This window comes from Necator americanus, chromosome IV, assembly GCF_031761385.1.
Source record: "Necator americanus strain Aroian chromosome IV, whole genome shotgun sequence".
NCBI lineage: Eukaryota > Metazoa > Nematoda > Chromadorea > Rhabditida > Ancylostomatidae > Necator > Necator americanus.
Window position 1 is genome coordinate 16,453,171 of NC_087374.1, and position 17,059 is coordinate 16,470,229.

Sequence of the window (17,059 nt, forward strand, 5' to 3'; positions counted from 1 at the left end):
CAGTCACTTTGAATCTTTTAATGGACAGAAAACTGCGAATTAATTTCATCGCTTTATGCAGCATGTATGTTCCCCAGAACTCAGGTCGAAACCAAGTAGAGGTAAAATTCGACGTCTTCTTTGGAATGTTTTTTCTCTTGCTTAGGTGGTTCTTCGGCAACCTTTTTGAGTATGCTATTGATTTAAATGGTGAAGGTATGTCGAAGAATGTCTTTGTTGGACAATATTTATCAGCACACTTGCATCTGGTATTCGAGTGGTACGTAGAAAATACCGAAAAATTTCGGTCCCAACTGTGCACTACTCAATCGCACATATATCTATAATAGCACAAATATGACAATCCTCTGAAGAAGTTTAAAGTGTTTTGCAATCGCCGATAGCAATATTCAACGGCTTGGACGGCGTATGATCTTCATAATAGCAGTTACTACATGCATTTTTGTTACATCAGTTGCTTATTCTACTGCATCTTATTCTACTGCTCTATCTGGGGCAAAAGGTTAATTAGTGCTTTAAAGGGCCCAGTAAGAATCATAGCTTGTAAAAATCAGATTTTCAAGGTTAAAACGGTCTACTTGATATTTTATCTCATTGCATACAACGCTATCACACTAACTTCGGAACCAAATTTCTTGTGCGCCTCCGAACTAATGCCAACCGAAGTTCGCGGCAGATCTACCGCTGTTCTTGGAATCGTGTCTCGACTCGGAGCTATTATTGCTTCATTGATGGTTAGTTTCCACTCTCTTATTCACTAAATTCTACACTCTTCTCAGGGAAAAAGAAGCACTTGTTAACATGTCCGGCCTAAACATTTAGCTCGTTTTCAAAACAATTCACGAGCCTGCACTTGTATGGGTGGCTCATTATTGTTTCAAAATTACTAGAGGTAATTTTTCCTTGTAATTCAGCGGCAGTGTATCATGATTGACGTGGTCCGAACACTACAGCGAAAGCTTAAGAGTTCGGGTTAGATTATGGAAAAAAGCGTGGCGCTGCTCAATTCCCCTTAAGATAAAGGATCTGGCTTTAATCAATTGGCCTGGGATGCGCCACCACGTTCACTTCAGTTCAGAATCGTTTGATGTTTAAGAACGTGTAAATGGCCTGTACAGTAACTTGGGAGGGCTAGCCGATGTATCAAGTCGCCTAGTTGTGGGTGGAGCGGGTGTAGTGCAGTCAGTTAGAGGTTCCGTTGCCTGCACGATCGACAGGAGGTTCGAATCCGCCCCAGTGCTCATCAAGCCTTTCATCCCTCCGGGGTCGATAAATTGGTACCAGACTTATCTGGGAGGATAAAAACCGACTTGATACATCGGCTAGCCCTCGCAAGTCACTGTATAGGCCAGTTACACGTTCGTAAACCTCAAACGATTCTGAATTGACGCGAACGTGGCAGCGCATCCCAAGCGGATTGATTAACCCCAGATACTTTATCGTAATTCCCCTTACTCCCGTTATAATCAGCGGCACTGCTTTATTGTCGATAGTCAAATTGAAGCAAGAGCCAAGATTGCTAACAAACTTTATTACGGCCAACGTTTCGGCATGCCTTCGTCAAAGCCTAAAAGATATTAGCTGACCTCCGCACTGCTTTAGTTCCTATGAGATGCACCTTTGTACACACAGCGTCGGCGTCGCCGCGGCGCGTGCACAAAGGTGGTGCGTTGCAACCGCAATCTTAGGAAGAATATACTTCACGCCGTTCTTTTACGAGGATTAGGGAAGAATGGGATGAGCCACACTGATTTTCGCAATCTACAATCCAAACTCCAGCCTTTCGCTGTGGTTTCTGCACTAGGTCAAAATCATGATGTGCTCTCTTTGAAGCCGGACAGTGAAGCGCGTTGAAAAGCGAAGCCGCGGTGTGTATAACCTACCCGTTTGGATAAAACAGCTCTCTGAAAAGTTGAAATCTAGTCGTTTTTAATGAACAAGGGATTTTATACTTATGACAATTAGACCGCAGAAATGAACGCAATTTTCCTCCAGTAAAAGATATCTAACGAAATTACAGGAAACAAAAAATATCGACCTGGAGCATAGGGCTGTGCAGTATGTGAGTTTAATCGCATTCATTTTACAATATGTGAGCTAACGTTTTAAAGATTTGATATTTGAATTTCCCTTAGTTTTGTACAAATCTGAAGCTATCAGTGTTCTGCCAAACAGTGCAGTACCATCCTCTGCGATGAATTCGCTTTCAGGGAACAGCCAGTTGTAGACGGAGCCTTGTCCGCACAAACTATAAAAAGTGAAAGTACGCAAGACAGCGAAAAAGTAAAAAATCCAAAAGAAAGCGATGACTGACTCAACAAGCGAGACTCTGAAAGCGGACGAAAGAAATAATCATTATGTTTAAAACGTTTCAGTAATTAAAGGTGAAAACAATTAAGTAGTAGTGAAAAGTAGTCATTCAGAAATCATTTTGATTTAACAGTGATTTACAATGTTTTTTGCTGTTATGATAAATGAGCAACTGTCGTTGTTTGGCAGCTTAACTAGCCTTTAAATATGTCTTTAAATTGAAAATGTGTACAAATTCGTTCTGATTTGAACGAAAAGAATTTAGAACTTGAAAAGTGAATAGGGGAGCATGACCAATTCTGTTGTTTACTGTTACCTAGTACAGCTTCATTAAGTTGTTGTTTCTAGTACTTCTTCCACTGTGAGCAAAGATAGCAGATGTGTACTTGATAGCTACTAACGTTCATCTACTAGTTTGCTCACTGCATTGTAGGTTACTGAAATGTGTGTGAAGCTGACAATGTTGGTTAGAACATGACCTTATGACATGTGCTGGCATTGAGTTTGGCAGGGATTTAGGTAACTCGTACTCCCGCCATTTTCCTACATCCAGAAGTTGTTTGCTTGCAGCTACCCCTTCAATCTCGCTCTTAGAAGTACTTTTTTCTTAGGTTTCTTTTTCGTCTATCTTTTCAAAAACATGTGAACTTGAATTGTGCAGACATCTGGAAGATGCTTGCTGAGTGGCTATCTATGACATGCTTTTATGGACAAACATGTTTCTTGCGGTCTATAATGATTCGCGAATGAACCATCCAAAACAAGTTGAATGAAAAAGATCGTGGACGTTACCACAAATATAAAGCAAAACTTATTTAAAGTGGCCATCAGATAGTATCTGAAAAATATAAATAAATGGTGTTGTGATTTCAATTTTAAACACCAGACAAGTCGTGCGCTCTGTGAAGGTTCACAAAAATTAATCATGAGAATTTGGATACATGAGAACAGGCAGCAGAGATGAAGGCTCTCAGAGATTTTCGAGCTTTTCCCTGGTTCTTTGCAACGATATCCTTTTCTGATAGTTTTCCGTGAGCAAACCCAACATAACATGAGCAAGTATTGGTAATTCCTATGCTCTTATGCTAGCATACTTACTTTAGAAGCATTCTTTCGTTTCATACTACCACCATTTTTAAATGTAGAGATCTGTTCCGTTGTCGAACTTGCAAGTAGTAGAAGGAAGATTCCTTCCTTTGCTTTGATAGGAGATAGAAGCCTTCTACCTTCAAGGAGAGTTCGCGACGAATTCTCGTAATCACAGGCTCTCACGCATGTGATGGAGCCGCGGATACATAAGAGCTAGCAGCGAGCCAGCCTGCGCCCGCGCAGCCGTTTAAGTAGATTTAGATGGGCCAGAGTTAGGTCCGAACGACTTGAAGTCACCTGACGTGGTGCAAATTCCGCATGTGCTCGAAGTGGCTCTGTAGGATCTTTTCTCATCTCTGCAGTCCTACAGGAGGTGGCAAGGCTCCAGCATGACCGCAACCAAACATTACAGCAGCATTCAGATGTATTTGACCCGACTGTATCTCTTAATGACTAAGCAGCCATCGCCAGCGATGGCAGAACATAAACGAGCCAAAAATATTAGTGTCATGCTTGAGCGTAATTCGGGTGAGTTGAGGTCGCTACTTCTCCACTTTACTGAGCAATTTTTCTCCTGGTCGAATTCCACTGCAGTTGAAACTCGCGATTCCTCGTGTACGTCAAGGCAGATATATCAACCCAAAGAACAGTATTTCCTATTCAGTAATGCACTCCAATTCTCCTATATCGAGGAACTGTGACTCAAACGGAATGTTGGAGGTCCTAGAGGGATACTACGAAAAAAAAGCTACGGCAGAAGATGGGAATGGAAAAGAAAAACTGTTTTTCCCCAACAATATCCTGTTTCAATCCATCTGATCACATTTCGATGTAAAGACAAAGTGCATTTTCGTTGAGATATAAACAAAACAAAAACACGTCGCTACTCAACAAACAAAACTCGTCAAGCCATTTACTCGTCTTCCCAATAGAAACCTTCATCAATCTTTTCTCTTTATCAACTAAGCAACAACTGCTCTATTTTTCTTCATCAGGTTGTTCAGCATTACCAGCATCATTTTTCTCGTCCTCTTTAGATCCCTTATCTGGTTTTTTCTCTGCAGACCCTTTGGAACCTTCAGCAGATCCTTTGGAACCTTCTGGAGTCTTCTCAGCCGATCTCTGCCTTTCATCGCTTCTCACTTCCGATTCTTTGCTACCAGTTCCGGTATCTTCCTTCTTAGCTTCAGCACTCTCTTTTGAGCCACTCTTTGAGGGGACACTCTCTTTGCTTTCTTTACTTCCTCTCTCAGATTTGCTTCCTTCTTTGACTGATGGTGGTTGGGGCTTTTCTCTGGAAGATTTGTAATGCAGCATTTAATATCATATTTGCATTCTAAGGTAACCAAGAGAATATTAACTCTTTCAACATTTGTTCGACTTGGTCCAAACTCACTCCCTTTGTCTCCTGAAAGAAAAGAATCAGTAAATCAGCGAATTACATACACAGAATCCAGAAACTGATGAAATCAATCTGATTCTCCCAGGAATGGAAGGATTTACTTTCAAGAATATGCCAGCCACTGTGAAACAGAGCATGTTCGAGGCCAAAACAACAACCATTATTGCCGGCTCATTAACTCCTTTCAAGAGACTGACCTAAAACACTGGGTGTTCAAAGTGTCGAAGATTGCATGGAATACGCAGCTTTTCTATTGATTTGTTTGAGCTGTGGCCAAGATCGGTATTGATATTTATTAACAGCTAACGTTTCGGCGTTTTCGCCTTCTTCAGTGCCTGGAAAATTCAAAGCCATTACTGATTTATTCTCTCAAGCGCCTTATCACCTACATAAAGCATCGAAACGGTAGGCAAACTCAAACGGCAACACATTGGCTAGTGCTTACCTCATTAGCTAGACTTGGTAACGCAACAGACCACCACGTTCCGCAACTACGAGTCACAAGGGTTTTTTTTTCATAGGGACCTGACGACCCGCCCCATAGATCAAAACCCGCACAGATTTTGATATGGGGCCAGTTCGTTTTTGATCGCAATGCACTCATCCTTCCTCTTCATTTTTGGACTTTTGGCGGTGATCCAAAATGCCTCTAATGTTCTGCGTGCTATGATCTCGGACTCAAACGATAGTATAGTAACCTCTATCTCTATTCCGGAGTTCTGATGGCTTATTCTACGGCGGGCTCCGGGTGGGGTGGAGAGTTTAGATTTCGCAAGTCTATCTAGATGCTCCTTGACCCGAACACACAGTGGGCGTCCCGTTTCCTCTGTATAATCGTCACCGCACATCCTGCATGTGATACAATACACTACTCCTGATACCATGCGATCACCCTCTCTGCCATACGGGCAAATCACGCAGCTGGGAGTTGTGCAGAGTCGGTCATACGCACCAGCTGACACTTGAGGTTTGCTGGTGGTATTTCCACAACCCTCACGTCGTTCTGAAGATCTGCTTTTCGCAGACAGCTCCGTACCGCTCTGCTCATATCATCAAATATGTAAGGTAAACAGAACGGGATCTTTTCTGGGACGTCCACTACGTAGGATCTTCAAGAAGGTTGTCGTGCTTGTCAACACAGTCTTGAGCAACTCAGTCTTCAGCTGGGTACCCATTGGATATTGCCACTTTATGGCCCAGATTTTCAGACCATGTTTTTTCCCGGCTGCTCGATGAGACTCTTGCCGCCGTCCTGTACATGTTACCTATAACAGATTTTTTCATGTTGCTGGGATGCGTTGAAAGATAGTGGATTAAGATGTTTTTACTACTGAGTTTTCGATACCACTTAGTCTTTCATATCCCAATACTTCCATATCGACCAACTCTGCACAACTCCCAGCTGCGTTATTTGCCCGTATGGCAGAGAGGGAGATCGGTATCAGGAGTAGTGTATTGTATCACATGCAGGATGTGCGGTGACGATTTTACAGAGGAAACGGGACGCCCACTGTGTGTTCGGGTCAAGGAGCATCTAGATAGACTTGCGAAATCTAAACTCTCCACCCCACCCGGAGCCCGCCGTAGAATAAGCCATCAAAACTCCGAAATAGAGGTAGAGGTTACTATACTATCGTTCGAGTCCGAGATCATAACACGCAGAACACTAGAGGCATTTTGGATCACCGCCAAAAGTCCAAAAATGAACAGGAAGGATGAGTGCATTGCGATCACAAACCAACTACCCCCATATCAAAATCTGTGCGGGTTTTGATTTACGGGGCGGGCCGTCAGGTCCCTATAAAAAAAACCCTTGTGACTCGTAGTTGCGGAACGTGGTGGTCTGTTGCGTTACCAAGTCTAGCTAATGAGGTAAGCACTAGTCAATGTGTTGCCGTTTGAGTTTGCCTACCGTTTCGATGCTTTATGTAGGTGATAAGGCGCTTGAGAGAATAAATCAGTAATGGCTTTGAATTTTCCAGGCACTGAAGAAGGCGAAAACGCCGAAACGTTAGCTGTTAATAAATATCAATACCCATCTTGGCCACAGCTCAAGCAAATCAATAAAAAAAAAGCTACGTATTCAACATGCCAAGATTCAAGGACAGTCGAATATAGGCAATTCTAGGATCGCATGGACTTCTAAAAGCTTTTACTAACCGATCGAGCTGCAAAAATATTCGCTACACGTGAAATCACGTTTAGCAGTGCAGTGCTTGTTGCGCGAACTTCCGTTGGAATCAACTCTGCAGCACCCATATAATTAGGCTCCCAAGAAACAGCAACAGCGTTATAGGCGGTTAGGTATGTGACGAAGTAGAGTAGTGTACCCTTGAACAATCACTTATGATACTACTGATAACCATAAAGTCACAAAATACAACTCAAGTTACCTTAACACCTATAATAAGTTCTATAAGAAGCGCAATGGATGCTAATGTGCATGTGCCCATAGCACCTAGGTACAGCTTTCGACGTCCAAGCCATTTAAATCTGGCATCAGCAAAACCAATAATCTAAAGAGCGAAAATGCAGAACAGAAGTACATAATCACTGTGCTGCAGAACTCATATCTGGCACAACGATCCAAAAATGGAAATTTTTCATAGATCTTCACAAGTCTAAAACCTAGTATTTCAATTAATTTTATGGTATGAAATTTAAAAACGACTTCAGACCTTTCCACGATAATTGAACTCGTTACTCAATGATGCACTACTGATACGTGTGACACTTAGCAATATCTATTAAAATTTCATTTAAAAAACCTATTCGGCACTAACGCATAGCTTTAGTAAAATTTCAGTAGAACAAAAATCCCAACAATGACATCAAAAATGTTGGAATGCAATGCTGTAATTTAATTCCTATGCTTTCATTGGACTGGGAACAAAATTTTCCAACTCTCATCTAGGTACAGTCGGGTCAAGACGACATGAAGCTCGGTGGAGTTGCGTAAGCGACGACACTCGAAGCGGTGTGGAGGAGTGCAGCGATTAGGATCGAAGAAGGATTCTTGGTATCGTCACGCATCGCTGCAATTCGTGATGGTCCCACCTCGATCCTAACCGCGCCGAGCGCCGCCGTTGACGCTGCTGCACCAGCTTCGAGTCGTTTTGATCCGACTATATCCTCAGAAATACATTAACACTTTCGTTTGTAACAAAAATCACTAAACTATCAAATCTTGTGAATAGCGTACCACGCGCAGAATCGACGCCAGCGCCGAGTTCACATATTGTCCTATCCAGAGATTCTTCGTCATATCTTCACCATTCAAGTCGATGCTATATGTGGTTAATCCCGCGCAGAACCACCTAGAAATACAAAATTAAGGTGCATGCAGCTAAACAAAGATGTAGCACTGCCCTCAGAGTTTCAACAAACTACGAACCGCAGTTTCCCTGCTTTTTACGATGTGTAGAAAGGCAAAAAATTACGGAAATGCATGACTGTGGACTTTGATCACAGCGTTCTTGTTGGATATTGTACACAGTCCCTAACGAGATTTTGGAATGCATCTGAAGAATCAAAAAGACTCACATCGTCGCGAGTGTGAGGAAATTTATACGTAGTTGCTTGTGTCTAAGAGCGCGTATAAACGACACTCTGGCAGTCTGCTGTTTTGGTGATTTTCCTTTCGAAGGAGCTTCTTAAATGATTAGAAGCAGTTGAGCATTTTTATAGCAGAACAATCGGGAGTACAAAGATATTTGGCAGCGTAAATGTGATTATTTTATGGGTAGTTAAGTAGCTGTTGTAGTAGTTGTTTGTTACTCCCAATACTCTTCATTGAATCTTGTAGAACAAATTTTTAAAGCTAACATGCCACTGCTAAAACTTTACACGGATATATTGTAAACTATGGATAGTCTTGGAAATATAGGTCACCTTAGAAAACAAAACAAACACGCTAAATATTGCAGAAAAACTCCCAGCCAAATTGCCCAAGCAAACCTAAATCTGAACGAAAATGTCAACCATAGACTTCAAAACCATAAACCACTTTGCCTAAGCAATTCAATTTGTCGTCCCTTTTTGTCTTTTTTAAACCTCTTTTTTAAAATTGAGAACTAGAACATCCTTGGGATGGGAATGAGAAAATGAAAGGGAGTGCGGCGCAGTGGTAGAAGCGAATCTTTCCACAACTTTTCCACATTTTTTGTCCTACTTCTTACCCCTTAACTCAAACCCTACTACAGACATTTTTGGAACGAAAACAACTATGACTAAAAGGAGTCGCTTTCGTTAAGACAGGCTAAAGCGTCATAATACAGCAGAATGTGCGTGACTGGACACCCGCAGAACTCATGCATGGTTGGAAAAGTAATCGTTAAATTTATTCACAGTTCCCGGCGAACGATTGTATGTACCGTACCGTATAATGGGACACACATGCCGCATTTCTCTGCTAGACAAATACTCTCTTTTTTCTCTGCCTTGGACAGCTCAGGCTGCCCGCAGAGTTCAGAGCCACACGGGCGCTGGCTTTGGCGGATCTGTAGTTTTGTTGGTTATTGGGCGCACTGTTGTGAATAGTCAATAACCACCGAAACCGCAGAGCCGCCAAACCGCGCTCCCGAGTGGCTCTAAACTCTGCGGGCAGCCTTGGAGCACATGCTGACTCGATTGAGCATACTCGGTGCCAGTTATAAATGTTCGTGGACATACCTTCTTCATATTCAAGACCATTGATACTACTCAACTTTTTTCGTGCCTCTCGCTCTCGCTCGTAGTACTCCTGTAAAATCGCACTGGAGTGGAAAATTGCAGTCAATCCATTTGCAAATGTGAGCTTACCAAACAGCAACACTAATACTAACCATATAAATAAATATTCGCTTAGACACTAGGATCCACTTTATTCACTGATCATGCGGGTCGTAACCGTCATCCAAGAAATCTTGGCAGCGATGACAATCATACCCGTGAATTTATGCCCATTTCTCGAAAGTTTAGAACCACAATTTTTGAGGATTTCGTTTCCTCATATGTATGCATAATCAGCGCACTTTCAGCTTAGCGCTTCTGTTTTCAAACAAACGGCACCTGCCAAATCAATTTATAGCAAACATGAGACATCTAGAGGAGATGCACGATGGAATGGAAATGTTGCTGGGTTTGTTCATGTCGGTTGGACGAGAGCAGAGGCCATTGTCGGTGAAGGCGAAACTAAAGATATACAACACTCGACATAACCTCGATTTAACGGCAACGATCATAATTTTGTGCGCTTGAATTACTTCAGAACATGAAGGAGGTTTCTGCTTGTTTACACTTATTGTGCGAGATGCAAAAGAAAAACAAAAACAGGATCAAACCCTTCTTTTCAGCCAAAGCGGACTTTCAGGAAGCAAGAACACAATCGTCAACGGCACCAGAGCAGCCAGGGCATGCAAATAAGATGCCAATCGCCATGTGCCGGCTATATGCGCTACTACAATCATGAGTAGACGTCCATTTGTCTTAATAACAAAATTCGATGGACAAAAGAAACAAGCCATATGACAAAGTAAACTACTTTTAAGCTCCTACCCAGCTTGTGAAAGCTCTTAATTTGAAGCGATGTTTAGATGACACTATTTCAGCACAAAACGCCCATCCGACCGACATTGTTCCTGAAAACAGTGCGAGACATCAGAATCGCTTCTTTTAAGGGCATGTATGTTTCAACGAGGCAACAGTAATTAGTCTATATCTCTTTTCGAACCAACAATGCACTCAAGTAAGCGATAGCACGAGCAAACGCGCTTTTAGAAATTCACTACGACAGTGACTGTTGATCCAGTCACAATTTTTGAAGTAATAATATCTTCTTAGCACTTATAAAACTTCAATACGTGAATTTTATCTTAACATCAGAGTTGATTACTCACCAGCTATAGTAATACCGAGAATAAATCGTCCAAAATAAAAATAGGCGATACCATTCAAAAAGGCTGAATATGAGCTTCTTTGATCTCTCCATGCAACATCTGCTCATTCGCTTTAGTGTTACAAACCCGACAAAACAAGCGTTGGTATTCCAACTATTAATGCGAGCATCAGTATGCGACGTCTTCCAAATCTATCTGCCAAAAAGCCCATAAACATGTTACCAATTAAGGCTCCGTAGAACTGCACCTCTGAGCTTGATGTTCTGGAAAGAAAAAAATAGCACAATTCTGCGTTTGTGAAGCATAGTACAACTGCCAATACTGGGAATAAAAGGATAATAACAATTAAAAGCCGTATTAGTGTTCTTTCATCCGTATTAGAGAGGACAACCAAGTACAAAAAACTTACGATGCGGTGAATTTAAGACATTTTTGCTTATATTCCATCATAGGTGACCAAAAGTATGCTTCATGACTTTTCTTACATTCCTCCTGTAATCGTCGAGCCACTAACTAATTAAACTCCTAGGGGATTGAAGGAGAGGGTCCGAACAACACCCAAAGTTGATAACGAAGCCAAAGAGAGGACATGGACTAAAGTGAGAGAACATCGGTTCAAAATAAATAAGAGCACTGAATGCAAATTGTCCAAATTGGATTCATTCCGTGACTTTTTCTCAGTAAGGGTTCTATTAGGGTGTTCGGAAAGTATCTGCCGAAAATTCGCAGTAGCGCAGATTTTTTGAGATGTTCTGGAAGTTCCCGTTTTAAATAACATGATATATAATAACGAGCTTAGTCCGTGTGTGTGTGTGTGTGTGTGTGTGTGTGTGTGTGTGTGTGTGTGTGTGTGTGTGTGTGTGTGTGTGTGTGTGTGTGTGTGTGTGTGTGTGTGTGTGTGTATGTGTGTGTATGCGTGTGTATGTGTGTATGTGTGTGTGTCACGAAATTCGGAAAAGGGGGTGCGACGAGTCCACCCGGCGTCGGATTGGTGCGCTATGGTCATATAGCTATAAATTGGATTGCGACGGGTCCTGCGGTGTCCGATTGGTGCGCCGGCGCCAGATACCTGTAGAAGGGGTGCGACGGGTCCACCGGCGCCAGATACCCATAGAAGGGGTGCGACGGGTCCACCGGCGCCAGATAGCCATAATATGGTGTGCGACGGGTCCACCGGCGCCAGATACCCATAGAAGGGGTGCGACGGGTCCACCGGCGCCAGATACTTGTAGAAGGGGTGCGACGGGTCCACCGGCGCCAGATAGCCATAATATGGTGTGCGACGGGTCCACCGGCGCCAGATACCCATAGAAGGGGTGCGACGGGTCCACCGGCGCCAAATAGCCATAATATGGGGTGCGACGGGTCCACCGGCGCCAGATGCCTGTAGAAGGGGTGCGGCGGATCCAGTCCACAGGGGTTACACTGGCGCGCCGGCGCCATATACCTATAGAAGTGGATGCGATGGGTCCACCGGCGCCAGATACCTATAGAAGCGGGTGCGATAGGTCCCGCGGCGTTGGATTGGTGCCGCGGCGCCAGACAGCCATAGAAGAGGTTGCGACGGGTCCACCGGCGTCGGATTGGTGTTCCGGCACCAGATAGCTATAATATGGGGTGTGACGGGTCCACCGACTGCTGTGCCGGCGCCGGAAAGCTATAAAATGGTGTAAGACGGATCCACCGGCGTCGAAATGGTGCGTGATAACTTCGTGTGCAAGACGATAAAAGATAGATAGTCGCAGCCGTTTCAAAGCCGTGGCCACGGGCGCTTTGCTTTACACCCTATATGACTCCTCCGTGTGTTCATTTCCTTCTCCGTTCGCCTCAAGTTGGTAGCATGCCGCTCTCAGAAAGTGGAAACACGCATACAAACGGGTGCTTAAATAGTAGCAGGATGTTTATTTGATCTGAAGTGGAACGTTATCTTTATCAGTAAGAAGATGTGCTTCATATCATTTTATGCCGAAACATCATTCTTTGATAACTGTTTATAGAAAGCAGGAGAAAAACCCATATTTCGCGTGATACTTTTGAATTTTGTCTATAATATATTGATAAGGAGTATTTGAAGCTGAAGTTCGAATGTACTCCAAACGTAGAACTGACGCGTTTAGAAAGAAGACTATAAAATATTTCGTTTATAGTTATAATATAAAAAAGGAAGAAAGATTGTTGGAGTCCAATTTCATAGAACTAATAACACTAATATTGATTTTCGTTGATTAGTGAAGGCGAGCGAAGCAAACAACACAGAAAGTCTGAAGTACGCACCAATTGGACGCTCGCCCACCGGCGTCGGATTGGTCCACCAGCGCCAGATACCTATAGAAGGGGGTGCGACGGGTCCACCGGCGCAGTTGGTCTGGCGTCAGACCTATAAAAGGTGTCCGTGTTGTTTATAGAAGGGGGTGCGACGGGTCCACCGGCGCCAGATTGGTGCGCTGGCGTTAGATACCTGTAGAAGGAGGTGGGACGGGTCCACCGGCGTTACACTAGCGCGCCGGCGCCAGATACCTATAGAAGGGGGTGCGACGGGTCCACCGGCGCCAGATTGGTGCGCTGGCGTCAGATAACTATAAAAGGGGGTGCGACGGGTCCACCGGTGTTGCACTAGCGCGCCGGCGCCAGATACCTATAGAAAGGGGTGGGACGGGTACACCGGCGCCAGATACCTATAGAAGAGCCTGCGACGGGTCCAACGGCGCCAGATTGCTATAATATGGGGTGCCACGGATCCACCGGCGTCGGTGGACCCGGTCATTGGAGCGCAATAAATTAGTGTGCATGACGCAAAAGGTAAATGGTTGCAGCCGTTTCATAGCCGTAACCACTTGGCGCTTTGCTCTTCACCTTTATGACTACTCCGTGTGCCTATTTTCTTCTTCTTTCGCCTCAGGTTTGTAGCATGCCGTTCTCAGAAACTGGCTGCTTAAATAATAGCAAAATGTTTATGTGATTTGACGTGGAACGTTATCTTTATCAGTAGGATGATGTCTTTCACGTTATTTTATGTTAAAACATCATTCTGTGATAACTATTGGGGGAAAACAGGAGGAACACCCATAAATCGAGTAATGCTTTCAAATTGTATCTATATTATTCTGGCATCGAAGAAGTGTTTGTAGCTGATGATCGAATATTCTCCAAATGTAGAATTGACGCGTTTGGAAGGAAAACTCCGTAACCTTTCGCCTTAATTTATAATATAAAGAAGAGAAGGAAAGCGTTGTTAAAAAAACACAAATATAATTTTACATAAAACACCACTACCATTAACTTTCATTGATCAGTGAAGGGGAGCGAAGCTAAAACCACCAAAAGTCTGAAGTCCGGCTTTAGCCGGACATTCAGACTGGTATTATATAAGGACACTGCCGCTTGTATAAACATAACATATCTGGCTCCATCTTTCTTACCTATTTCATCTTATAATGGCCGAACATTCCACCCATCTTTGACACGTACTCCTTTACGAGTTCGAATCTGGCCACCCTGCTGCTGAAGCCCATCGAAACTTATGCCAAATATTCGGCGCTGAAGCCCCTTCTGAGCGGTCTGTGCGCGCCCGGTTCCAGGGCTTCAAAGCCGGAAACAAGAAACTCGAAGATGAACCTCGTTCTGGTCGACCGACTGCAATATCGTTTTACGAACTGAAGAATCTGGCGGAACAGCATCCATATGAAGATGTGCGGTACTTTGCTGCCAGACTTGCCTGTTCCCAGTCCACCGTGAGCAATGAACTGTGATCTCTCGGTGAAAAGCTCGGTCAGTGGCTCTCACTTGCATTGAGCGACGGCAACCGCCAAAGACGCCTGGACATCTGCACTCAGCTGCTCTCCAGAAGCCGCAGATTCGACTAGCTGGACACCAATGTCACTGGAGATGAAAAATGGGTCCTCTACGTCAACCACACTCACAAACGTGCGTGGTGCGCCGGCGATGAAATTCCGGATCCTTTCGTGAAAGGTGAAGTCCATGAGAAGAAGGTAATGTTGAGGGTCTGGTGGGGAGTTCATGGAATCTACCGTTTCGAACTGCTGCCGGACAACACAACAGTTACTGCCGAGGTCTACTGCGCTCAATTGCAAAGACTGGCCGACAAGATCCGCAAGAAGCACCCGAAGATCGACAACGTTTGCCTGCTGCAACGCAACGCACGCCCTCAATCTCCAAGAAAACTTGCCAGAAATTTCTGAAGCTCGGATGGGAAGTTATGCCGCACCCACCGCACAGCCCGGACCTGACTACCACCTCTTCCGATCGCTTCAGCATCACCTGGAAGAGAAGCGCTACGATGACCGTGACCATCTCGAAAATGACCTTCGGGCTTTCTTCGTCTCCAAGTCGCCGGAGTTCTACACCAAAGGAATCCGTGATCTTGTGATATGTTGGCAGAAGGTTATGGATGTTGATGGAGATTATTTCGTCGAATAATAAAATGTTGTTCAAAATTTGTGTTGTTTTGAAATTTTGCCCTATTTCGGCAGATACGTTCCGAACACACTGATATAATGCTCTATTCTGCAATTAACTCGTCAGAAAGCTGTAAATACTAACCCGCTCTGCTTTCGTAACGTTTTTCGGGCACTCATCCGGACAAGAAGGACACGGTTCGTAGCATTTGTCCTTGAGTTTCACGCAGTGATCATCTGAGACAATGCTATTCGTGAAGATTTCGCGAATAGCTCAAAGAAAAAACAACATACCGAAGCACACCACAGGCGGGGCATAGTTAAGGAATATAAGGAACATCTGTTGACAACTATACATTTGCAGCAGTTGGTAGGTGGCAAGGATAACTATGTCGACACGGTAAGTACCTGGAATATGTTTAGTCGGGTAAAAACACGATGGAGCTAGCGGCTGGAATCGAGGTGGGACCATTGCGAACTGCAGCGATGAGAGGTGCTAGCATTGGTCCCCACTCGACCCTAACCGCAACGCTACCCTGCACCATGGTTTTGAGTCTTTTATAGACTCAAAAATTCAGTCATTAAGAAGTGGAAATTCGAATGAGCTCCAAAATTTACCTGTTACGCAAACGGTAAAGGACCAACTTTCTTACAGTCCGGTAGGAAGTTTGCGATCACTAAGCTATGCTTCGTCATACTTCGGATCATTGATCTAGAGCACAAGTTGCAGGACGGAGATCCTTGACTTCCGCAGTACTCAGGCAGGAAGAGAGCCACCGAGATCGTTACAATAACCATCTGCGAGCGGTGAGAACCATTCCGCGTTGTATGTAACCGCTTGTGGGCACTACATCGTAAACGAAAGCTCGTGATCGGGCTTTGTCTATAGCGTTCGTGATAATGATACTGGTAGTCAAATTAATCCTATAGCAAAAGAAGGGATCATTCGCTGAACAACTCATCATTTATGGGCTGTCCTTGTGGGGACTTGCACAGGGATACATCAACTCTTGAGACCTTGCTTCTTCCTTTTTGTCATTCAACTTCGGTTAAATTGCAAATTTCTCATAAACTCTCCAACCGAAGAGAATAAAAGGAGTAGAAAACGGAACTAAATCAATCTACCTAACACAACAGTCTGCCTCGTCCACAATTTAAGTTTCATTTTCTTTAGTCCCACATCACCTTAAACGCTTCTAAGCGGGTTGGATATAGAAAGAAAGGAGTATGCAGAGTCCATTTATAAAGAGTTCCTTGGACAATCCGCCCTTCCTGTGAAGTACTGCAAGGCGTACAATGTCAATGTTAGTTTACTTATCAGCTCTTCTTTCTTACGTTTGAAGAGTATAACCTCTGAAAACAAATTCACACATAACAAACAAGGGCCACACCTGGTGGAAGCATATTTCTCCACAACCACGAGGACTTTTCGCCCACCAGACAGGAAAACTGAGTAACTAACTAAACCTAATCATAACTGACATTTATATACTAGCGCCAATATCACGGAGCTGATTGTACGTGTAATTTGATAAGCAACACAGCAAATACTGTCTATACTATACATTCGGCGGACGCCACTTCATTCATGTGGTGTTCTCTCCGCTCACCTTCAGTGATCAATAACAATTTGATTTTCTAGAAGTGGTCTTCTTCTCTTCAAACAATTTTGATTTCGCCGATACCAACTACACTCAGATTAGAATTATTCATAGCATTAGTTGTTCTAGTCCAAAGGCTAACATAGAATGATGAGCTAAATTGGTTGAATGATCAAATTAGAATTCCTGAACACCATCATCAGATTGAGAAAGGTAAGGATCCTACGTCATAACACATAAATTGCTAGCCACTATTTAAGCAGCTATCTAGTCTAGTCTACCAATCACATGCAGTTTCCGCAGAAAGAATCTTGCAAATATGATGAGTGCAACGCACGGAGAAGGCGACATCGGAAGGAAGCGGCA

General features: G+C 43.6%; 1 protein-coding gene across 2 annotated transcripts; it reads right to left on the bottom strand.

Annotated features, from left to right (window-relative positions):
• Positions 1 to 4,377: 4,377 nt before the first annotated feature.
• Positions 4,378 to 16,496, bottom strand: RB195_001534 (uncharacterized protein; the record flags this gene model as incomplete). 2 transcript variants are annotated; one of them, XM_013449372.2, is made up of 16 exons in its annotated part: positions 4,378 to 4,693; positions 4,761 to 4,807; positions 4,903 to 4,998; positions 6,962 to 7,132; positions 7,195 to 7,317; positions 8,004 to 8,118; positions 8,345 to 8,453; positions 9,473 to 9,542; positions 10,123 to 10,266; positions 10,337 to 10,419; positions 10,678 to 10,740; positions 10,804 to 10,940; positions 11,087 to 11,169; positions 15,238 to 15,329; positions 15,387 to 15,500; positions 16,484 to 16,496. In XM_013449372.2, 16 exons carry the CDS (start codon positions 16,494 to 16,496, stop codon positions 4,378 to 4,380), a joined length of 1,776 nt encoding a protein of 591 aa, XP_013304826.2. The 2 variants fall into 2 exon arrangements, with proteins under 2 accessions (XP_013304826.2, XP_064054243.1); XM_064198362.1 differs by lacking the exon at positions 16,484 to 16,496 and adding an exon at positions 15,746 to 15,890.
• Between the last annotated feature and the right edge of the window lie 563 nt (positions 16,497 to 17,059).